The 24,556-nt window shown below is 33.4% G+C and overlaps 3 protein-coding genes across 3 annotated transcripts; 1 reads left to right on the forward strand and 2 right to left on the reverse strand.

Annotated features, from left to right (window-relative positions):
• Window positions 1-574: 574 nt before the first annotated feature.
• On the reverse strand, window positions 575-20,023 carry LOC144835048 (protein retinal degeneration B-like). The gene is made up of 21 exons (XM_078690060.1): window positions 19,940-20,023; window positions 17,568-17,747; window positions 9,764-9,896; window positions 8,972-9,175; window positions 8,588-8,833; window positions 7,869-8,225; window positions 7,228-7,320; window positions 7,062-7,130; window positions 6,648-6,945; window positions 5,907-6,117; window positions 5,203-5,701; window positions 4,667-4,837; window positions 4,212-4,343; window positions 3,679-3,839; window positions 3,224-3,337; window positions 2,739-2,858; window positions 2,325-2,473; window positions 1,983-2,132; window positions 1,540-1,723; window positions 1,150-1,278; window positions 575-919 (listed from the first exon to the last, which is right to left on the reverse strand). Exons 2-21 carry the CDS (start codon window positions 17,643-17,645, stop codon window positions 671-673), a joined length of 3,747 nt encoding a protein of 1,248 aa, XP_078546186.1. The 5' UTR covers window positions 17,646-17,747; window positions 19,940-20,023; the 3' UTR covers window positions 575-670.
• A 1,272-nt stretch (window positions 20,024-21,295) lies between these two features.
• Window positions 21,296-22,212, forward strand: LOC144835045 (ciliary microtubule inner protein 1-like). Its single transcript, XM_078690056.1, has 2 exons — window positions 21,296-21,373; window positions 21,693-22,212. The coding sequence occupies exons 1-2, from the start codon at window positions 21,303-21,305 to the stop codon at window positions 22,141-22,143; spliced, it is 522 nt and encodes a 173-aa protein (XP_078546182.1). The 5' UTR covers window positions 21,296-21,302; the 3' UTR covers window positions 22,144-22,212.
• Window positions 22,213-22,249: 37 nt separating this feature from the next.
• Window positions 22,250-24,253, reverse strand: LOC144835043 (synaptosomal-associated protein 29-like). The gene is made up of 3 exons (XM_078690055.1): window positions 23,873-24,253; window positions 23,163-23,511; window positions 22,250-22,654 (listed from the first exon to the last, which is right to left on the reverse strand). The coding sequence occupies exons 1-3, from the start codon at window positions 24,137-24,139 to the stop codon at window positions 22,488-22,490; spliced, it is 783 nt and encodes a 260-aa protein (XP_078546181.1). The 5' UTR covers window positions 24,140-24,253; the 3' UTR covers window positions 22,250-22,487.
• Window positions 24,254-24,556: the final 303 nt, after the last annotated feature.

Consider the following 24,556-nt stretch of genomic DNA (forward strand, 5'->3'; position numbering starts at 1 on the left):
TGTAAAGTTTCTATTTCTTGTAAACTACATTCATTATCAGCTTGCACCGAATTTGTAAAGTAAATCAATAAAAATAAAATATACTATAAAATAAAAGCTTTATTTATAAACTCTCGATGTAAAAGAAAGGAAGTATTATATTCTTTATGAATATTTACAATTAATTGAAAGAAATAAAATGAGTAATTTGTTTTCAAGGTAGTCTATAAATAATGCAATTAGTAATTAACTATTAGAAATTGAATTGCTTAATAATCAATATTCTACCAGCCAATCATGGATGGTATATATCTATATTTCAACTAATTTTGCACATTGAAATTCACATGAAATTTTCAATGACTTAAAGATATACGCTACAGACATAAGAGCTACATACAGACACCCACATCTATAGCAAAAATAGAAAACAATGAAGATAGCATAAATCTACATCCAGGTTTGACGCAAATATTTTACATCTTAAAACTCTGTACTGATATTCTGACTCTGTTCCTATTCGAGAAGCAAAACAATATTCACCAAAGCCTGTGCAGCTTGTGGCAGAACTTGTCTAAATCTGAACTAGATACCCTTTTAAGCAGAAGCTATTTTCATCATCAAATGCTGAAATTCAAAATATCAAAAATAGAGTCTACTAATTTCAATCTCAAATTGTCATTCTGCATATTCATTTGCTTGGTAATCGTTGATCACTTTGACTCATTGACCGTGGTCCTAGACCGTAACCTTGTCCACTAGGAATTGCTGTACATTGGTATGACTTTGATCGATAAGCAGGTGTCTTAACGCTGCGAGTTGATCCAAACCCAGGAAGTGAAAAGCATCCTTTTCTGAGCACCATTCGTGAGTTACCAGCAGAAGGGCAAGATGTAAGAACTAGGTGTTCTAAATGAGCTGAGTATCCATCTGATAAAAGCTATAAAATATGAAAAAAAAAACAACATGAACATTGGAGTAGAACTAGAGTACCAATACTTCTGTCTAAAACAACATAGTGTGATGTGCCTAAATATGGTAGTGATATTCTCAAATATATATGTGCTCATATATGGGCACATCACATATTTTTATATATATATATATGTGTATACAGAGCTTTAGATAAGTTGTACCTGTACCACATCAATTAGTTTTAATTGATCTCACCTGAGCCTGCAACTGCTGTTTTTTGGAGGCCTTTCCAATGATGTATATCTGTTCAGATTTCAAACCAACAGAAGAATACACAGATATGTCCTTACTAGATCCATATGCTGCATGTATCACTATGTGAGCCTAAAGGGTTTAATAATAAGAAAGTAACATGATAACAAGATTGTATCTAAACAAGATTGTATCTAAACCTTTCAAAAAACAAACAGCCTTGTTTTTTAAATAATCTATAGTTTCCAGAATGTTGGTTCAGAACGTTAGTATAATTTGGACCTACTACCATTAATAATAATTTTCATATCAAATTTTTCATAATATAATGTAAATTTTGAAAGTATGCCTAGGCCAACTGTGTGTGTCATGTAAAACTAAATTCATACTTACATTGTCAATCAACCCCTTGAGGATATTTGTCTTCTGTCGGAGCGGATCAGTGGTGATGCTATCACAGAATTGAACCATGCCATGTGGAAAGTTGTGCTGGGCCAGCCAGGCTACAACTTTCTGCTTCTGCATACTTGGCCTTGCTGTGATGTAAATTACAAGGTAGCCTAGCTCCTGCCAATGCCTGGATAAAATAATCATTTTATATGAGGAGAGTTTTAAAAATTAGAACTTGATAGAGAATACAACCAAAAACTAATAAATTAGTTGATTGAACAATTGTGGGTCACATGACGTGCAATAGTGTGCACTATGTAATGATCGTTAAATAGTATATCTCTATGAGGTGTGAAATTATTAGATTTCTTGTTCAAGTATTTATCAGAATTTCCATAGTTATCATAATATGTAGTTTTTTCTATGTGACAAAAATCAGGTTTTACCTAACAACGTCAACTGCACCAGCCCTGACTTTAGGGTCACGACCCATGATTGAAACACTAGCTGTAAATGAACCATCAATGCTAAACACAACACAATCTGTACAAGGGGGCAGTACAGTTAAATAACAGTCTGCTGATGTGTGATCACCTCTGAAAAAAAAACCAAAATCAATTCACTATTTTTACAAACACATTTATTGTACATAATAATAACTTAATTGTTAAAATGACCACATTTTTGTTAATTTGTCAAAAGTAAACATTGGATGAGTTATTAAAGACTCTAGTTGCATTAATTATTTATCAATTACAAAAGAGAAATAAGAATATCAGTGTATATACCTGACCACCATCTTAACAGGATAGATACCATGGCCTAGTCTACGTGATGGTGGGATGGTGTAAGTTATACGCCCATGACTGTTGGTAGTTAAGGTGTCAAAGTGTACCCACTCGCCGTTTGGAGGTTGGGTCATCATGAACAGGTCAACCTAAACAACAACAACAAAAAATCAATTAAGTATCATCCACATCATGATATAAGCCTGAGAAATTGGTTTTGCTACTATACCAGACTGCTCATATAATATGGAGTAGACAGAGTATTCAGTTGAGATCCATATATTTTAATTTTTATTTGCTCTTTTTTTCCATGGATTACTTTTATTTTTATGTGAAGAGCATAGAGGCCTTATGCATTATGTCCAAATGTATTATTATTACACGATGCTATTTATTTGAATGTAATTGTAATACCTTTTCTCCTGTAAGTGTGACCATATCCAGCGAACCATACATAAAGCGAGAACTAATAATTTGATCGTCGCCCTCTAGAACCATAACATCGTTAGCACGGTGATTGGGATGCGTACTTTGCTAATACAGTAAAAAATAATAAGGAAATCTTATATTGCACCAGAATTTTTTTTAATAATCTCAATAATCTCTTTAACTAAATGAAACTAAACTACTACACATTAGAATTGTGTAAATTACATTTAATTATCAATGAATTTTTCTTAAATCTTAGACCTAGATCAGAAAAGGAAAAGTCTGACATATACAGCTAAAACTCTCTTTCGGTGCTTCTTAGGGTACTTTGTTCTTCACTTCCTCCATTCCCTAAATCCTTAATGACTTAAATAGTTTGGCTAATTATAGAAACCTCTAAACTGCACACTTTTTATCCTTTTAATTTAATCTTAACAGATTTTGATGATTCTATGATAAATTCACTGTACCTTCATTTTTACTGCAGTTCTCTTTCTTTGCCATTTTTCTCTGGGTTGATTTGGAGAAAACATTGAAATGCTTCTGTCACCAGTATAGAAGCTTGCATGATCATATTGAAACACCTAAAACATATTAACAAAGAAATAGTCGTGAGGGCGTGTGGCGCAGTGTGTTGAACGTTCGACTACTGATCGTGAGATCGAGGTTTCGCCGCATTGCTTGTAACCTTAGGCAAGATACTTTACTTACGTTTGCCTCTCTCCACCCAGGTGTACAAATAGGAACCCGGTTAGATCAAGACACAACTTTGCGCTGATTACTAACTGCATTATGGGAGTATGTTTCCATACGTGTTTGATCCCAAAACAAATGACTGGGGTAATAATGTTCAGTGCTTAGGGGTTTCACAACATTAGGCGCTATATAAATCCAGGATATTATTATTATTATTTATTATACTAACCTGCCTAAGTATAAAAGCAACAACATCAGTAGACTCCCAGTAGCTGGCATGGAACAGATGTGGCAAAGTTCCAGTGGGAAAAGACTGCAAAGCTTCTGGACAGTAGAGACTATAGTCCACCCTCTTGTCACCCCACCATTTGCTGCTGATATTGTTCACAACTGTCAAGGAAATCACATTATTTATACGATACAATACTATTTATTGTCATTTAAAAAATAAGGTACAAATGAAATTTATAACCATATTTATAGTAATATTGCATGACAAGTTTCTATTATTAATAAAGCTGCTGATTACATTGTATTTTATCAGTCAGTGATGTACCCGGTTTTCGCAAGAAATATAAACAATCTCTGTTCAAGCCACAGCGTTGTCAAAGGCCTCTGTGAAATAGTGGTCAGGTTGAAACCCTACCAACCGTACTGGTGGCTACGGCCATGTCAGTACTGCTCTGAGATCACAGATGAACACAATGATCTACCAACTTTTAACAACAAGAACAGAAAAATAGAGTCAGGAGGGAAACTTACAACTTGCAATGTGGCCAACTCCATTGACATCAAAATCCATAGACATTTGGCTGCAGATGCTGGACCGGCTTGTCATACAATTCACAGCAATATTCTCAATGAAGAGATAGGAATTGCTTTGGATAACATCACCTGAAGAATTATGTAAATTATTATTATATTTTCAAATTATGCATATGTACTGGATTTTTTATTTAGTTATTTAAAAACATATTTATACAGGATAAAAACATATCAGGCATAGATGTAGCATGATGTTTTACATGTGGTCCTATTTATAGAAAATAAAAACATGCATACAAATTCTTAAAAATTTGCTAAAACCATAAAATAACAATACAAAGTCAAGAATTTATATGTACATTTACGATTATTAAATATAATGGCAATGTCTTGCCCAAGTGGAGCTCCAAGTTCTGCTTTTATCCCAAGTTAAGCCTGTTACAAGCTCTTACCAAGATTTACTGTATGGCCATCTCCAAGAGGGAACTTTTGGTAACGCTCAACCCAAGATGGAGGAAGAAGAGAGAATCTTTGATGAAGAAGAGGCTCAATTCTTGAAGCAGAGGGGTCTGTGCGGTGAAACATGTTAAACACTTGTCCACAAGCTGGTTTGGGTGGTATAGCTGTAAATACAATTCATTTTATTCCGTCAATCACTCTGGCTAAAAAATTGTCTTGCTTCTCACGTATATAAAACATTAAAATATGATAAAATGGGTAAAATAAAAAAACAGTTAACATATAAATGCAAGAGCTCTGAACTTCATCAAACTTCATTTCTTTAAGTTCTGTCTACACTATCAAACTAGTTTGATAAAAAAAAAGTGTGATGTGCCCAAATATGACATCATCATGTCCATTATGGGCACATCACATTTTTTTTGTCCCATAAAGTTTGATAGTATAGACAGAGCTTTAGAATGACTTTTTTTTCTCAGTATCATCATTACAACTGGTTTATAAGAATTAATAATATCAAAATGTTTACCTGTCTTGTCTCCAAACTTTAACATACGCTGAGTGATGACAATTCCCAGTTGAGAGCCAAAAATGAAAAAATTAGCCACTTCAAACTCGAAATGCGGCAAATCCTTATTAGAAGTTGTTGAATCAAAACTTGCAACGCTCTCACTATGTTGAGAAAGCGGCATCGGTTTAGGCACATCTTCCGTGAAACTGACTTCTTTCAAAACACATGGATTTGAGAAACGTTTACTATAGGACATTCTAGAGGGGGCAGTTGTCTCACTTTTTCGGCGAAGTATAGGTCTCTCCGATCTGAATTCACTTGCACAGGTCAAGCTTTGATTATTGTAATTGTCATTAGTGATTGACAACGAATGAGGGGATGGCGACGGGAAGTTAATTGTTAAGGCATCTGATTCGTCAATGCTGGCTTGACTTCCGTGAGTGTTTGAGGTTGAAATGCCTCGACATAGTGCATCATACCCAAGAATGCTTCCAACACTGTCACCAATTAAACATACCTAAATATGGAAAACAGTGCTGTTGTTTTTATTTTATTTCCAAACTCAACCAACAGAAATTTATTCAATCTGTGAAACCAAACATATTCTTTTGATTCTAAACCAAAATAAATTAATATGAATTAATCAATAACACTTTTATTTAGCAAATACTGTAATTGGAAAATTACATACATTTTGAATAAAATAGCAAAAATATTTCTACCTGTCCCTTAAAGCCTTGTCCTTCTGGAGATTTAGTAAACTCTTGATAAACTATATTTGCTTTGTTGATGACCGTGTTAACATGACCATTATACTCAGGACAGCCAGTGACCAATAGCGGTAGGGCACCAATAGGGATAAAATCAGCAACAACCCCTGAACCTCCTCCACTCTCACCAGATTTACGTGCACTCACATTATATGGATTTAAACTGCAATTAATTTACACAAAATAAGCAAACTAGTTAGTTTATTTTGTAACTCTTTAAAACACATTTTAAAACTCAGATTAAGGAGATGCCATGAACTTGAAACTTATTTATACAAATAAACTGAAATATATAAAATATAAAATAATAATGGTACACAATACAAGAACTGTAAAACATATCTTTTGTAAATAAACCCTAAAATTAATTAATTTATTTTATTTATTTGAACAATATTTAATGAGGGTGATCCATCCAGCAGAAGCTGATCAGTAGGGACCCTCAAACAATACAAACATTAAATACAAAATAAACTATAAAAATACAAAATTAACAAAGATATAAAAAATAAATATATATATATATATAAATATCACCTATTATAGCCACTAGGTGTTTAAGTATAAAACATTGCACATAAAATATAGAATAATAATGGTATACAATATAAGAATACTGCTGAGTGACTGAGTAAAACATAACTTTTGTAAATAAAACCTAAATCTATATTATAGGTGTTTAAGTATACATACCCAGAGAGAAGTGACACTGCATCAGAACAAATAGATGGACAAGCAACCCAACGCATTGCAACATGATCAACAGCGACGGGAAAATGTGCTCGTATGACGGCGTCAAACGACGCTTTGAAGGTGTTTATATCACTTTGTTTGGCAAAGAATTCCTGAACTCCATCCAGAATGTTTCCACCATGAAGGATGATAAACAGAACACTGGTAGAAGGTGTCAGCAACGGTGGTGATGTGGGGTCATTTATGAAGGCTGAACTCTCATCTGAATGGTCACCAGTATCACAAAATTCATCATGATCTACAGTAAAGAAATTGAATATGTTTGTACATTTATAAAATGAAAAAAATATTCATTTTTTATAATCAAATCATCACATACAATGAGGAACATTGCCTCAAGGGTATTAGGCCTACCTTCAGACATCATAAGATTGTTGGCTGTTCCCCAGTGAGACAACTCTTCTAGCACCTCATCCATTTCCTCTGAAAAGATGTGTTAATGTTTTGTTGTTGAATGTTGCTAACATAATTGAATTTTGCTAAATTTATGATTATTATTGGATTTCACTAATACCTGTACCTTGAGCATCAAAAAACTCTTCATCAGATGTGTCTGAGTCAGCCTGAAGACTGTCCATTCGCCATTGGGCTAACATTTGGTTCTTGGTAGATTCTACAAAATCAAACAAATCATTTTTGGTCAGTATCTTGCAATAAAATGGATTTAATTAATTTAATTTCAATATAAAATTATTTTATAATTAAAAAGAAATATACATGTAATCTAATTTGCCCATTTATGTAAAATACAAGATACAAGATAACTTTATTGTCAAAATTGTTAACAATTTCGAGATATGTTTTGTACCTGAGTAGAATAAATAATACGATGTGATAATTATATAAATAAATACAAATGATACAAGTGACTATCTTGAAAAGTTTTTGTTAAATAAATTACAAGCTATGTACTGTACATGTAAAATATTAGTTTGTCCAATGGGTTGTTTAAGGTTTCACATGTCTTGTTATGTATTGCACCTTTGTCCTGTCTTCATGTTGTTTGTAATATTCTGATGACCGTGGGTGACCAGTAAACAAGCTTCGCTCTTACAGTTATCCATACCAGCATTTGTTGTTTATCTTTTATGTACAGTATTTGAAATGGTAAATAAATTGAAACCAAAACTGAAACTGAAATATAAACTAATTCCTTGTTACCTGATGTAGAAGATTTCCGGCGTGAAGATTTTCTTTTAAATTTGCCATTCTCAATTTTTACTTCCTCATTTTCGTCGGATTCCAAACTATGACTGTACGACTCTAATCGTGTTTCTCGCAGGCGTTTCTCACTGCCTGTTGACCTACTGTATGCGCTACGATTAAAATTAGAATGACTCAGTGTATCTTTCTCCGTTGAACTATTTTCATCGTCTTCATGAGCTGTAGACATCTTTTCTGCAAGTTGTTGTGCAGCTTTTTCTTCTAGTTCACGGATGTCTTCGATAGTGAGTCCGTAATATTCATCTTGCCAACACCATGCTTGTCTGTGAGCATGCAGCATTACTTTTCTAAGGCCTAAAAGACATTGTAATCATTTCATCTATCTCTAGGAATGGAAGATGTGTTAGATTCATAGATTATAACTTATATACAGTATACTATTGAGGTCTTGAAGCTTTGGTTGTTATACTAACTACTAATGATACAGTGATGTAGCCACGAGATATAAAGTGGACCGGTTTTCGCAAGAAAAGGGAACAATCTCTGTTCAAGCCACTGGGTTGTCAAAGGCCTATGTGAAAAGGGGTTGAAACCTTACCAACCATACTGATGGCTACAGCCTTGTTATAGTACTATTAACATTGTAATGCTTGACAAGCTGTTTGATCATGCAAACAATACAATACTACTACATAAATATGTAGAGATGAGAATACCTATATCATGTATAAATTTCTCAATCCTATTCTGCATTCCCCAATATCTGAACTCAACTTTACAGAGTTTATAGGCACACATAACATCTGGTAGACCCTGTTCAGCACCATCTTTCTGCCCAGAAATTCCCAGCCAATTCTCTGGTAGAGGCCCCCTGCCGGTCTTAGATGAGACAAATATGTTAGGGTCTTCCTCTTTTTTATAATCTGCACTGGGTACAGGATCACGGGCAACGTCAATTTTATCTAAAATAAATAATGATAAAAGTTTTATCAGAATAATAAAGAACATTGTTTTATTAAATTTTAATATAAATAATATTTACAGTTTGACTGTAAAATGTTAACATTTACATTAAATTGTTTACAAAAATAAGTTGATACCTAAAATTCTGGTTTTCAATTCTGAGGATGATAGTTTGAACACATTTTCTTGGTTTCCATTATCAGGTAAGTAATATGTCTCAACCTCTATGAAAAACTTTTCTACAAATGGACAAGTAAAGCGGGTTTTTGTGTAAGGATACGCATTCCATGCCTCTTCCTCTACACGCAATGCTGATTTAGGTAAAATTGCACGAAACCAACCTAAAAGCAAATAAGAAGTTGTCTTATTTGCACATACTTTAATTAAAAATAAATGTGCTAAATAAGTACATTGTTGACCTTATTAATAAGCATAGCTAATACTAGTAACATATCTATACATAGAAAGTGTGAATTTTCACACCAATTATAGTTTTTTTTTACAGCAATCTGTCAGAATAGTAGGTAAACCATCATTTCATTTTGGAAGTAAAGGATGTTTCAGAACATTTTAATTTGAATGAGACTGATCTTGATTGCTTGGATCTATGTGATATTATAATGATAAAACAATTTATAAACATGAGTAAGTGATTAAATAAGCATTGTTAATCCTGTCTCATCATACAACTCCATAGCTTTCTAATCCTAAACAAATACAAAATTAACACAACCCTCCATTAAAAAAAACAAATAAACAAATTCTGCAAGACTTGAACCAGGGACAAATCATCATATCAAACACACAGCACTACCTAGGTCTAGGCTAATTAATTGCTGGAAACAGCTGGCAGATATAAGTTGCCTTTTTACAAAATGATTATTTCTGACTATGAATAATTCATGACACCAAGTAGCATCATACTTTACCAGGTAAATGGTTGCCAATATGGTATACTTTGTGTGTATACTGTCCTTGGCATCCGTCATCCTTTTTATAAGGTTCATTTACAATTATTTCTACACCACTGCCTGCTCCTTTACTCTCTTCCAAGCTTTTTTTCTGAAAGTACAAGAATATTGATTCATTGATACAAAGGTAACACATTTTGGCTTGAAAATTACAAAAGCACTTAACAAATAGATTCTATTAATTGCCACTACAACTTAATCTAATTAAATGCAGGGGCGGTATAGTTTAGTGGGTTGGGCTAAATATTTCATAAATGATAAAAACGATCCGTCAGCTGGCAGAAAATAAAAATAGTCATTATTTTATTTTAAAAAGACCATGGCTGTTAAATTTTAGACAGGGCTAAAGCCTGTTTAGACCTCGCTTAAATCCATGCGTAAAATGATTAAAATTATCAAATGTAATTCTACAACCAGTATGTATAATTATTAACTAAATGAAAAACAGGAAATAAATCAGGTTCTAGACTGAATAACATTTTGTTGACAGTATTTTTAATGACTAATGACATTTACAGGTAATGAGTGATGACATTTTTTCAAAGCCATAAAAATACAAAACTGAGGTACAAATAACTTGTGATGATATATGTCCAAGTATGTGACAGGTATTGGAGAACATTTTTATTAAACAAGGTTTGAGCATTAAATACCAAGTACACTACAGCTGAGTACTATGACTTAAGTACAGCTTAAAAAATACATATTCCCACAACAAAATTGGGAATTATGTATTTAGATTGAGTCTAATGCATTATTATTGCATTTTACATTCAATGAACACTTTCAATTCACAGTATTGAAACAAAATTGGGTTTTTTTTTTCTAAAATTTGAATTTAGCCTGAAACATACAGATGTTATTCACATGTTTAAAATGGTAAACAAATTAACATCACATGACTACTAATAATTAATTAATGTACGTATTATGTATTGGAATAGCACATATTAAAAAGCTAAAATGTATGCCGGTGTCACTGTAGTATCTAAACCATGGAGGTTATACCTACATGATCTGACAAACCCATATATTGTATAATGGGTCACACATTTGCATATTCGCATATTGTAAGTTTAATGGACTAAATTCTCTGTTATGTTATCTGTTAATTTACAGTTATCACTTATTTTCAACAAGTATCACTACTGTTAATTACATTGTGAAGGCAGATAACATAAAGCAGAGCAGACTTCACATCACAACATCACAAGTAAAATAGGAAAAAAACTAACAAGAAATTTAATCTACTGTAGGAATCAAAACTAATATTACAACAATTTTGGGCCATCCTCTAAATTACATTTCTAGATGGTGGTGGTGGTAAATAATAAAATGTTTATTTCGCAAATTCAATGCATATAAAAATAACATGGAATATCAAAAATATAAAATAGTAAAAGATGAATGTAAAATGCCAGACCAGCTGGCATACAATTTGGAATTAAAAAGCAGTTTATCACACACAGTTTTCACAATCATATTATAGATAAATAAACCGTCTTGGGGCTAATTAGATAAAAAAAGGACCATTGCACTACAAACATGATAAATTTTGTGTAAATCACTTAAAAGTTTAATGAATGGACAATGCATTAAATAAACAATAAATCATATAGAGTGCATGAAAAGATAGTTTGCAATGTATATGAGGCTAAATAGAGTTGACACGAGAAAGCACCAACATTAAGGAGAAAAGATCGCAATTAAGGATTTAGAGGTACAGTAGTACAACTGATAAATGTGTGTAACTAGTTTAGCACTCAAAATACTATTAAACACATAAACAAAAATACACAATTTACAGTACAAAATATCTCAAATGCAATGCATCGACCGCTATCCCATCAGGTGCTTTAATTACTAAACAGTTGTAGGTCTTGTATATAAATTTATAAAATCATCTTTCATTAAATTAAAACTCATTAGTATGATAATGAGATGGTGCATGGTGGGTACTTTTATGGTTGACCTTTTTGCCAGTCAACAGAATAACAAGCAGTAGCAAATGCATAATTAATGCTGGCAATTTTAGGTCTTCTGAATACTAGAAAATGACACTAAGTTTTGCACTACGTTAAACATAAAAATGTTTATAAAAATGTTATCGCACATATCTAAATATCATCAAGTTTATGAATTTTTAATTTTCTAAATTTTTCTGTCAATGTAAAGCGCATTGAGGCTTTCAGCATAATGCGCTATATCAAGTACCAGTTATTATTATTGTTATTATATAAATAAATATAGTATATACATATGTTTTGTTAGTATAGTATATACAATTTACACAAATATTTATTCTATACAAAATAAAGGTGGTATAGGATAAGGTGTTATAGATGCCTGATTCTCACCTGTATCATATAGAGCTGAGATAAGCTAAAATAAAGGTGGTATAGGATAAGGTGGTATAGACGCCTGATTTTCACCTGTATCATATAGAGCTGAGCTAAGCTAAAATAAAGGTGGTATAGGATAAGGTGTTATAGACGCCTGATTCTCACCTGTATCATATAGAGCTGAGCTAAGCTAAAATAAAGGTGGTATAGGATAAGGTGTTATAGACGCCTGATTCTCACCTGTATCATATAGAGCTGAGATAAGCTAAAATAAAGGTGGAATAGGATAAGGTGGTATAGACGCCTGATTCTCACCTGTATCATATAGAGCTGAGCTAAGCTAAAATAAAGGTGGTATAGGATAAGGTGTTATAATAGACGCCTGATTCTCACCTGTATCATATAGAGCTGAGCTAAGCTAAAATAAAGGTGGTATAGGATAAGGTGGTATAGACATTCTCACCTGTATCATATAGAGCTGAGATAAGCTAAAATAAAGGTGGTATAGGATAAGGTGTTATAATAGACGCCTGATTCTCACCTGTATCATATAGAGCTGAGATAAGCTAAAATAGAGGTGGTATAGGATAAGGTGGTATAGACGCCTGATTCTCACCTGTATCATATAGAGCTGAGCTAAGCTAAAATAAAGGTGGTATAGGATAAGGTGTTATAATAGACGCCTGATTCTCACCTGTATCATATAGAGCTGAGCTAAGCTAAAATAAAGGTGGTATAGGATAAGGTGTTATAATAGACGCCTGATTCTCACCTGTATCATATAGAGCTGAGCTAAGCTAAAATAAAGGTGGTATAGGATAAGGTGGTATAGACATTCTCACCTGTATCATATAGAGCTGAGCTAAGCTAAAATAGAGGTGGAATAGGATAAGGTGTTATAGACGCCTGATTCTCACCTGTATCATATAGAGCTGAGATTCAAAGCTAAAATAAAGGTGGAATAGGATAAGGTGTTATAATAGACGCCTGATTCTCACCTGTATCATATAGAGCTGAGCTAAGCTAAAATAAAGGTGGTATAGGATAAGGTGGTATAGACGCCTGATTCTCACCTGTATCATATAGAGCTGAGCTAAGCTAAAATAAAGGTGGTATAGGATAAGGTGTTATAATAGACGCCTGATTCTCACCTGTATCATATAGAGCTGAGATAAGCTAAAATAAAGGTGGTATAGGATAAGGTGTTATAGACATTCTCACCTGTATCATATAGAGCTGAGCTAAGCTAAAATAAAGGTGGTATAGGATAAGGTGTTATAGACATTCTCACCTGTATCATATAGAGCTGAGATAAGCTAAAATAAAGGTGGTATAGGATAAGGTGTTATAGACGCCTGATTCTCACCTGTATCATATAGAGCTGAGCTAAGCTAAAATAAAGGTGGTATAGGATAAGGTGTTATAATAGACGCCTGATTCTCACCTGTATCATATAGAGCTGAGATAAGCTAAAATAAAGGTGGTATAGGATAAGGTGTTATAGACGCCTGATTCTCACCTGTATCATATAGAGCTGAGATAAGCTAAAATAAAGGTGGTATAGGATAAGGTGTTATAGACGCCTGATTCTCACCTGTATCATATAGAGCTGAGATAAGCTAAAATAAAGGTGGAATAGGATAAGGTGTTATAATAGACGCCTGATTCTCACCTGTATCATATAGAGCTGAGATAAGCTAAAATAAAGGTGGAATAGGATAAGGTGTTATAATAGACGCCTGATTCTCACCTGTATCATATAGAGCTGAGATAAGCTAAAATAAAGGTGGTATAGGATAAGGTGGTATAGACGCCTGATTCTCACCTGTATCATATAGAGCTGAGCTAAGCTAAAATAAAGGTGGAATAGGATAAGGTGTTATAATAGACGCCTGATTCTCACCTGTATCATATAGAGCTGAGATAAGCTAAAATAAAGGTGGTATAGGATAAGGTGTTATAGACGCCTGATTCTCACCTGTATCATATAGAGCTGAGCTAAGCTAAAATAGAGGTGGAATAGGATAAGGTGGTATAGACGCCTGATTCTCACCTGTATCATATAGAGCTGAGCTAAGCTAAAATAAAGGTGGTATAGGATAAGGTGTTATAGACGCCTGATTCTCACCTGTATCATATAGAGCTGAGCTAAGCTAAAATAAAGGTGGAATAGGATAAGGTGTTATAATAGACGCCTGATTCTCACCTGTATCATATAGAGCTGAGCTAAGCTAAAATAAAGGTGGTATAGGATAAGGTGTTATAGACGCCTGATTCTCACCTGTATCATATAGAGCTGAGCTAAGCTAAAATAAAGGTGGAATAGGATAAGGTGTTATAATAGACGCCTGATTCTCACCTGTATCATATAGAGCTGAGATAAGCTAAAATAAAGGTGGTATAGGATAAGGTGTTATAGACGCCTGATTCTCACCTGTATCATATAGAGCTGAGCTAAGCTAAAATAAAGGTGGTATAGGATAAGGTGTTATAGACGCCTGATTCTCACCTGTATCATATAGAGCTGAGCTAAGCTAAAATAAAGGTGGAATAGGATAAGGTGTTATAATAGACGCCTGATTCTCACCTGTATCATATAGAGCTGAGATAAGCTAAAATAAAGGTGGTATAGGATAAGGTGTTATAGACGCCTGATTCTCACCTGTATCATATAGAGCTGAGCTAAGCTAAAATAAAGGTGGTATAGGATAAGGTGGTATAGACATTCTCACCTGTATCATATAGAGCTGAGATAAGCTAAAATAAAGGTGGTATAGGATAAGGTGTTATAGACATTCTCACCTGTATCATATAGAGCTGAGCTAAGCTAAAATAAAGGTGGTATAGGATAAGGTGTTATAGACGCCTGATTCTCACCTGTATCATATAGAGCTGAGCTAAGCTAAAATAAAGGTGGTATAGGATAAGGTGTTATAGACGCCTGATTCTCACCTGTATCATATAGAGCTGAGCTAAGCTAAAATAAAGGTGGTATAGGATAAGGTGTTATAATAGACGCCTGATTCTCACCTGTATCATATAGAGCTGAGATAAGCTAAAATAAAGGTGGTATAGGATAAGGTGGTATAGACGCCTGATTCTCACCTGTAAACAGTAAACAGTATGTTGCGTTAGGCTCATTTAAATCATCAGTGGAGGCTGTGAATTGCGGAGTGCCTCAAGGGTCGGTTTTAGGACCACTACTATTTTTAATTTACGTAAATGATCTTTCTAGATCAAGTGACACTCTGAAAGTCATATCCTTTGCTGATGATACTACGATTTTGTATTCTCATTCTGATATCAATATCTTATATAACACCGTTAACACTGAACTAAATAAAATGACCAACTGGTTCATCTCAAATAAGCTTATTATTAATGTACAAAAAACTAATTACATTTTATTTCGTACTCAACAAAGACAAATTGATTTCTCTAATCTTAATATTTACATTAACAATAATATTATTGAACGCAAACCCGAAGTACTATTCCTCGGAGTTTATTTACATGAATACTTGAGATGGACCAGTCACCAAGCGTATGTATCTAAAAAGATATCTAAAGTAATTGGCATCCTTTGTAAATTAAGACACTTTTTTCCACAACATATCTTACTCTTGTTATATAACACCCTTATACAACCTCATCTTCTTTATTGCAACATTATTTGGGCAGCCGACTACCCATCAAACTTAGACAAACTTAATAAACAAATTAAACGTGCTGCCCGTATAATTACTTTCTCTCACTATCTCGCCCCTTCCCAACCTTTATTTAAAAAACTCAATATACTTAGTCTACATGATCTATTTACAACACAAATTGCTTCCTTTATTTTTCAATTCTTTAATACCAAACTCCCTGTGACAATGTCTAATCTATTAATTCATCATACAAAACCACACAAGTACAACTTACGTATCGACAATAAATTTCAGCACCTTGATGTACCTCCTTTTAGACTGAAAATTTCCGAATATTTTATTTCTGTTTCAGGACCACGAATCTGGAATGATCTTGATGACAAACTAAAGCATTTTAAATCTCTTTATACTTTTCGTAAAAATTTAAAAAAATATCTTATTTCTTTATACTAATTTTAATACTATTATGATTGTAGTACACTGAAAGTATCTAATTTTATTTCATCGTTTTTGTTTTTATTTATTATTTTTTATTAGCAAATTTTATTAGTTTATGTATGTGTATTGTTTCTGGGGTCTTTCTCGAGACAAGAAACTTGATTTCTTCTAGAGAAGACCCCAAATGATGGCTTATTACTATGTTTTTCATTTATGTACACACCTATATATTATTCTATATATGCCATTATTGAACAAATAAATGTTTTTTGAACTGAAAAAAAAAATCATATAGAGCCGAGATAAGCTAAAATAAAGGTGGTATAGGATAAGGTGTTATAGACGCCTGATTCTCACCTGTATCATATAGAGCTGAGATAAGCTAAAATAAAGGTGGTATAGGATAAGGTGTTATAGACGCCTGATTCTCACCTGTATCATATAGAGCTGAGCTAAGCTAAAATAAAGGTGGTATAGGATAAGGTGTTATAGACGCCTGATTCTCACCTGTATCATATAGAGCTGAGATAAGCTAAAATAAAGGTGGTATAGGATAAGGTGTTATAGACGCCTGATTCTCACCTGTATCATATAGAGCTGAGATAAGCTAAAATAAAGGTGGTATAGGATAAGGTGTTATAGATGCCTGATTCTCACCTGTATCATATAGAGCTGAGATAAGCTAAAATAAAGGTGGTATAGGATAAGGTGTTATAGATGCCTGATTTTCACCTGTATCATACAGAGCTGAGATAAGCTAAAATAAAGGTGGTATAGGATAAGGTGTTATAGACGCCTGATTCTCACCTGTATCATATAGAGCTGAGATAAGCTAAAATAAAGGTGGTATAGGATAAGGTGTTATAGACGCCTGATTCTCACCTGTATCATATAGAGCTGAGATAAGCTAAAATAAAGGTGGTATAGGATAAGGTGTTATAGACGCCTGATTCTCACCTGTATCATATAGAGCTGAGATAAGCTAAAATAAAGGTGGTATAGGATAAGGTGTTATAGACGCCTGATTCTCACCTGTATCATATAGAGCTGAGATAAGCTAAAATAAAGGTGGTATAGGATAAGGTGTTATAGACGCCTGATTCTCACCTGTATCATATAGAGCTGAGATAAGCTAAAATAAAGGTGGTATAGGATAAGGTGTTATAGACGCCTGATTCTCACCTGTATCATATAGAGCTGAGCTAAGCTAAAATAAAGGTGGTATAGGATAAGGTGTTATAGACGCCTGATTCTCACCTGTATCATATAGAGCTGAGATAAGCTAAAATAAAGGTGGTATAGGATAAGGTGTTATAGACGCCTGATTCTCACCTGTATCATATAGAGCTGAGCTATCCTATACTCTTCCACGCTCATTGGCAGTGGAATCCGATATTCTTTAATTAACATTTTTAATTAAAAATGTTCCAAGGTCTCGTGGAAAACAGACTTGACTGCAAATTGCCAAGGTTTAATATCACTTCTTATGTTACTTCAACTTCCCATAATTCCCTGCAAATAAAATACATATCTTTTAAACCATAGATATATTGTAGATTAATTTTCATCAAATTTAATCTGTTTAAGTTGGAAAAAGACACTAACATTGTGAAGGGACTGGCATTGCAGAGAGAAGAGGTACTAACAATGCTAAGAAACAACTTGTCTCCACTAAGTTAAAAGGAGAGAAGGTACTAACATTGCTAAGTAACAACTTGTCTCCACTAAGTTAAAAGGAGAGAAGGTACTAACATTGCTAAGTAACAACTTGTCTCCACTAAGTTAAAAGGAGAGAAGGTACTAACATTGCTAAGTAACAACTTGTCTCCACTAAGTTAAAAGGAGAGAAGGTACTAACATTGCTAAGTAACAACTTGTCTCCACTAAGTTAAAAGGAGAGAAGGTCAACCACAACCGGTTTATGCATTAACACTAACAGGAAACTATTTAGTACAGTTAAATCTCCCAATACCGAACTCTCTGAAAACCGGAAACTCCCAATACCAGACTTTTCTTGAGGTCCAAAAGGTCCCAAATTCATTATTACCATTAAGAACACATTCCGAATACCAGACTTTCCGGAAAACCAGTATTGGGAGAGTTGACTGTACTACCAAATTAAGAGCAAAAATAATCACAAAAGCTTATAATTAACACATTTTAATTGTACACAGCATTCTATTTTGCATGAGTTAAGCTTTTGTTAACACTCCGGTTGTAAACATTTAAAATATCAAAGGTTATCTATCACAGCATCATTGCATGAATGTACCATGTATAGACACAATTTATATCTCATATTTTGATTATGGAAAGTGTGTGCAGAATGTTTCCAATAGAACTTTCCAAATTGAATTGTTGAATATTTTATTGGTATTCTTAATAAACTTAAAAAATGATTCCTAAAGCTCTATCAAACCTTATGTGACAAAAATATGTTATGTGCCCATATATGGACATGATGATATCATACCACTACCATATTTGGGTATATCACTACCGTATTTGGGCACATCACACTTTTTTTATCAAACTAGTTTGATAGTAAAAATGTTTGTTTCACTCATATTTGTATGAGTTTCTATTGTGCCATGTGAATACACTCGGAGTGTGCTATAACAATTATTACGCTAACCTACAGGTAGGTATTGTAGTGTGCTTTTTGTTAATATAATCTTCTGTCATTTCAGGAATTTATGAGAAAATCGGTATATAGTTTTATACAAAGAATCAAGTTAAGCATAACCCATACTTAGTATACCTTAAATGACAGTTAAGTTAAGCGTAAACCCATACTTAGTATACTTTAAATGACAGTTAAGTTAAGCGTAAACCCATACTTAGTATACTTTAAATGACAGTTAAGTTAAGCGTAAACCCATACTTAGTATACCTTAAATGACAAATGTTGTAAAGGAAGCTTCTAATAAAAATGAGGTTTTCTATTTTTAAACTCATGTATAATAATTATATATAATAAGTTTGTGGATTAACTTAATTGTTATATTTAATTTTTTTTTGTATGAATATTAAAGTCCGAAATAAAGAGAAATTAATGAATTTTAATGAATTAAGAATTTATTGTTGAATATAAAGCCTCATACTTAAAATGTTTCAATACCATTACAGGTGAGAAAAGTTAGTTTGCTCTCTAACTTGAAATTTTAAAGGTACAGTATTTCCCTTTGTATTGTATTCACTTTCATGGGGATATTTTTTAATTTGTTCCCCTTATCATAATTGTAAATGGTGAATGCAGCCACTGTTTTATTTTGCCTGAATTAATTGAAAATTATTTACACAACATTTAAATTAATAATTAATAAATATGTGTGGTTTGACCTTGGTGGAAGTCACAAGGGGCATTGATTTTGATTTTATTTATTTCTTATCATTTAATCTTAAACTAATAAGAAGTTAAGGCCATTGCCAAAAAAAAAAAATAACGTAAGGATTTCATTCTAATGGGAACCACAGACTGCAGTAGGCCTGGATCCTACTCTGTAAGCTAAGCCTAAAGTCTGACTACTTAGAAGGAGGAGTACGTGCGAATGGGAAACTGCACTAGAGCGCCGAGCTAGCTAGGCCAAATGGAAGTTATTAAATAAATTTACTGTCCAAATCAATATTCAGTTCTGTTTTAGTTCTAACAACAATATTTTGTTTACATTTTACACAAGTAAATAATTTATTAATTGACTCACCAAACTCGAGGATAAAATTCGTTGAATAATTATAATATTCCTTCTTCCCCGAAAATATTCTGGTATAATAATTATTATCATTATGGTGTCGTGAGAAAATAAAATGTTAAGTACGTGCGAGATTCTTAAATGCTGCCACCATCGTCAAAGAGCATCGCGAAGTCTTTTTCCGTAAACAGTTAATTCTGCACACAGGTAATTAAAATATCTCAGTTTATTTAATTAGTAAATATTAATTTAACTGTTTATTTAATTTTTTAAAGTACATTCAATCTAATATGTAGCTAGTCTACACCAGAGCCATATATATAAAGAGTTACGACATTGAAAATTAGAAGCCATTTTTGTGTCAAAGAATTCGCACGCTGAGGGCGCGCGCGTCTCTTTTGTTTAGCGTTTTCCTATAGTTCATGCATTATTTTTAGATTTTTTTGTCTATGAAATAACGCTTGTATTCCGTTTTTATTTTAGTAATAAATTTTATTAATGGTATTAATTTGGTAACATATATATATTGTGTCTATAATAACAAAAGAATAAATGCTAGGGCCTACATGCAAGTCAGGATACATCAAAGCATGAACCAATACAAAAAACACACAAATTCACCCCTCTTTTTATACAGTATATGGCTCTCTGTGTGTTTTTGACACAAACTTTCAGAGACTCGTTCATCATTTCATTTGTAATAATTTGCCTTTGTTATTTTAATATTGTTCATACCCTATTCAATATATTAACAAATATATCCACGACACTTTATTATTTTATTTAGTCATCAAAGCATGCATTATGAATTGAAAATATTACATAATTGTTATTAATAGGACGTAGTTATGGGATGTTTCGTTCCAAAATCAATCAATCGAACTTTATAATGTACTAGCGCACGCGCGCGCAATATTCTTTGCCGCAAGTACTTCTGTACGCTGTGCACATCGATATTTCACCGTTAGATGTGCAATTACATTTTTTTAAATATAAGAAAAAGTTTAAAGTATTTTCTTGCTCCTATACTTTACATGCATTAACGGAGACAAGTTTGACACAAATTGATCTGCATATCACGTGACTATAATCCAATGTCGTAACTCTTTATATATATGGCTCTGGTCTACACACGGTCACACCAAAAACATCACCCTTGCGGTCGGCCTCCTCTCTATCTACCACACAGCCACCATTTCCCACCAGCAGGCGCGCGCGAAGCACTTGCGTGACAACGCGTATCCTTGGCAATGAAACACCAGCGGGAGTGGTAAAACTTAAGAACATCGTGTAAGTAGCAAACTTCTTCCATACTTTTACTACTTAATTAATGCCTATTTAATTGTTTACGGAGTGAATTACTTTGGAACGCAGGATGGCTGCACCGCCGCCTACAACATCACGCAAGCCAAAACATCCCAATTTTGTTCATAATGATGAAATATGGTAAGCAAACACAAAAGAGAAAATCATTTTATAGGAGGGGAAACTTTTTTGTAAGGACTTGTCTAAACATATAAGCTTTGTAAACTCGGTGTCAATCGATTTTTTTTATTCATTAAAAATGTTCATGAATTATTTTCTTTAGAGATTAAAGTTTTCATAAATATTTCTGTTCTTCTTACACAACGAACACCAATTTATATGAATAACATCTGGCTTTGAGACATCGTATATAAAAGCGAAAAAATCTACACTAACCTCCCCTGTATTGTGTCCACCAATATTATTTTCAATGTTAACACATAGTTTAAACAATTTGCAGGAAAGACCATGTGCGGCACGAATTACATGCATGGCGAAAATGGCCAGATAAATGGGGCTTTTTAACACAAGAATACAACCGACTAAACAGAAACCTTGTAGGAATACCAATCACTCCACCTGTATCACAGCAAAGAAGTCGCAGACCAAGAAGCAACATAAAACATGATAAATCTCTAAAACTTCCAGTTATTGATGATATACCATCATCTGATGTTCGAATGACAGGGAAACGATCTAAACTTAGTTCTGGTCTCAATCTTCCAAATATCAAAGAAGGAACATCTACTCCGAAATTTGTTTCAAAGTTCCCGGTCACGACTGCTGGTGAAATTGGCTCAAGATCAACAAAGGCACAACACCAGTTGGAACTGTATGGAAGATACGCTCCAAACGCTAGAGGGCAGCATGGTATTTTAAATCTTCTGAAATGGCCTCAACAAGGTCTTTGAATAAAACACTTCAGTAATTAATTGTATATTTATTTAATCCTAAGTTTTATTTACCTTTCTAATGAAAAATAATTTAAGAAATTAAAATATAAAGATTATGTAAAACTTGTCTTGAAATTCTATTTAATATGTACAAATAATATGACCACAACTAATCATATGCATAACCTTTTTTCAAAGTTTCCTCATTTTACAATTTCATTTCAAAATGTACATATACTATTGTTTGTTTGTTTCTAAAATCAGCAGTGCATTATTCTGTATTCTGTATGAGCGTAAAGATTACAAACTGGGCTGAGGTGGTATAATATTATGTATATACCTGGCTGTGAACTTTGTGATTTTTATGATCGCAGTATTTTCTTCATATCTTTGTTAGTTTTATCAATTTTTGAATCGACTTTAACTACTTTATTATCTAATCTCTCAATAACTTCATTTTGTTGATCCATTTCATCCCCAAGTCCAATTGCAAGATCTTTTAAGCGAGCAATTCCAAGCCCAAGTTCATCTAAAAAAATAAAAGACAAGTGATTAATAAGTCAACATGACCTACAAAATCCTGATATCACTACTAGTAGGAGCTGTATCTTGGTGATTAAAATGCTTGCCTTCCAATCCCAGCCTTTCAATCCCAAGGTGTTTTTTGTTATATGAGGCAAATTGGCAAGGATAACCATAAACGACTTCATTCACTATCCTTCTAAAAGGTGGCACTCCCACAAGACAAACATATACACAAGATGCATGCTCTACATAAACAAAGTATTACAAGTCTTTGGGAGTGGAGTTGTAATTTGTCATTAGAAAATCCTGACATATGACAGGACTTGAATTTAGGACACTTGGATAAATTATAGGTTTATCCCTCCTGTGTATTGGCAAGTTTCTCAATATTGGAAGAAAACAGTAATACCCTATTCATACCATACAAAATGATGGGTGTTGACACCAGGTTTGTGAAAACAAGGCAATGTCAAATGGATATAAGTCATGTATGTATGTAGCTATTAACCCACCAATATTTTCGTCAACTGCTTTACTAACTGCACTAGATGACTGCCGTCCGTAAACGTTGGAGGCTTCAGGATCACGTAATCGTAGAGCAGGATGATCATCCACATAAGTTGGTGCAGACGTCGCTGATGCTTGGCTATTGTCTACTGCCCTCTGTAGTTTGCTTGGACCCCGTTCCTCTTGCTTTTCCCATTCCGGATCTTTTTTAACTGCTGGTCGGAAATAATTTTTCATCCCACTAAAGATGCCTTTCAATGATGTGACATATCGTTGAGAGGTATCTAAATCTGCATTCATTTTGTCAAGTTTTTTTTCCGTTCGTCGAAGCTGATCTCCTTGCCGTAACAATTCCTGGAAGAACAATTATAGTTTGATTTATTTAAATTATTCACACAATGCATGTTTTACTTCAATTTTGGCAAAGATAGAGGTCAATTGAAAATTTCTTTTGTAAATCTTTATCTTATTATACTTTAGTCTTAGACTTTAGAGGGGACTGCCACAGTGCCAGGGAGTTAATTTTAGCCTATTTAATAATAATAGGCTAGAGTCATCATGGAACGTTGGAATTATACATTTTTCTATAAATAAACATAACATTTAACAAGGGAGTTGTTGTATTATTAGGGATCCCTGATAACATTATTAATATTAACAACAGTGAATAATAATAATAATACTGTATATTAAAATGAAGCCAATGGTTACTTACATTTGCAGTTTCATTACCTATGTCTTCTGTTTGATATATGACACCAAGAGAACGTTGTGTACTTTCTAACATAGAGTGTTCTTGACGATCAATTTGACTGTGAATATTGGAGATATTTTCACGCTCATAACCACCAGCATATTCTCTGTTGTGGTTGTTCGACGAACGGCCCGCCGATCGTCCGCCGCCGCCGCTGTTCAAAAATGTTTCATCGTCTATATCGTCATCATCTAAGAATGGATTATTTACCTTGTTCTTTGTAGCCATTTCTAAATAATATTTGGAATACTTTATAAGCGGAAATAAAGCGCCTCTCCTAAGCTAGGCTATGCCACAAACACAACAAACCTATTCCGTTCCGAGCAGTGAGAGAGACAACGATCATATGTGAACTGCTGATGAGTAATTTAATCATGTTTATTATTAGCTTTTGCTTCCGGGTCGTCGCACTTGCGTGTCATTTGCCAAAGTGCGAGCCAGTGAGGCATGCATACATGTACAATCCATAACGGTAACTCAACAAAACTAAACTATGCGGCATTTATATTGTTAATTAATTTTTTTTTTAATTAATAAAAAAAAAATGTGTATGATAATAATTATAATACTTTCTCTAAATTTTCAATTCTTCTCAATTTCTTGAGTCCAAATCACTTACTATTCATAGATATATTTGTTTTTCCC

This window comes from Antedon bifida, chromosome 2 (genome assembly GCF_963402885.1).
Source record: "Antedon bifida chromosome 2, ecAntBifi1.1, whole genome shotgun sequence".
NCBI classification, from domain to species: domain Eukaryota; kingdom Metazoa; phylum Echinodermata; class Crinoidea; order Comatulida; family Antedonidae; genus Antedon; species Antedon bifida.

What these genes read in the sequence shown, in the direction of transcription:
- LOC144835048 (XM_078690060.1), bottom strand. Translation starts at nt 17,645, where the DNA reads ATGTTAATTAAAGAATATCGGATTCCACTGCCAATGAGCGTGGAAGAG. An exon ending in GACAAGGCTTTAAGGGACAG is followed by an intron (nt 5,702 to 5,906) that starts GTAGAAATATTT and finishes TTCCATATTTAG; the next exon opens with GTATGTTTAATTGGTGACAG. An exon ending in AACAGCAGTTGCAGGCTCAG is followed by an intron (nt 920 to 1,149) that starts GTGAGATCAATT and finishes CATATTTTATAG; the next exon opens with CTTTTATCAGATGGATACTC.
- LOC144835045 (XM_078690056.1), top strand. Translation starts at nt 21,303, where the DNA reads ATGGCTGCACCGCCGCCTACAACATCACGCAAGCCAAAACATCCCAAT. An exon ending in GTTCATAATGATGAAATATG is followed by an intron (nt 21,374 to 21,692) that starts GTAAGCAAACAC and finishes AACAATTTGCAG; the next exon opens with GAAAGACCATGTGCGGCACG.
- LOC144835043 (XM_078690055.1), bottom strand. Translation starts at nt 24,139, where the DNA reads ATGGCTACAAAGAACAAGGTAAATAATCCATTCTTAGATGATGACGAT. An exon ending in TAGGTAATGAAACTGCAAAT is followed by an intron (nt 23,512 to 23,872) that starts GTAAGTAACCAT and finishes TTGTTCTTCCAG; the next exon opens with GAATTGTTACGGCAAGGAGA. An exon ending in AGCAGTTGACGAAAATATTG is followed by an intron (nt 22,655 to 23,162) that starts GTGGGTTAATAG and finishes TTATTTTTTTAG; the next exon opens with ATGAACTTGGGCTTGGAATT.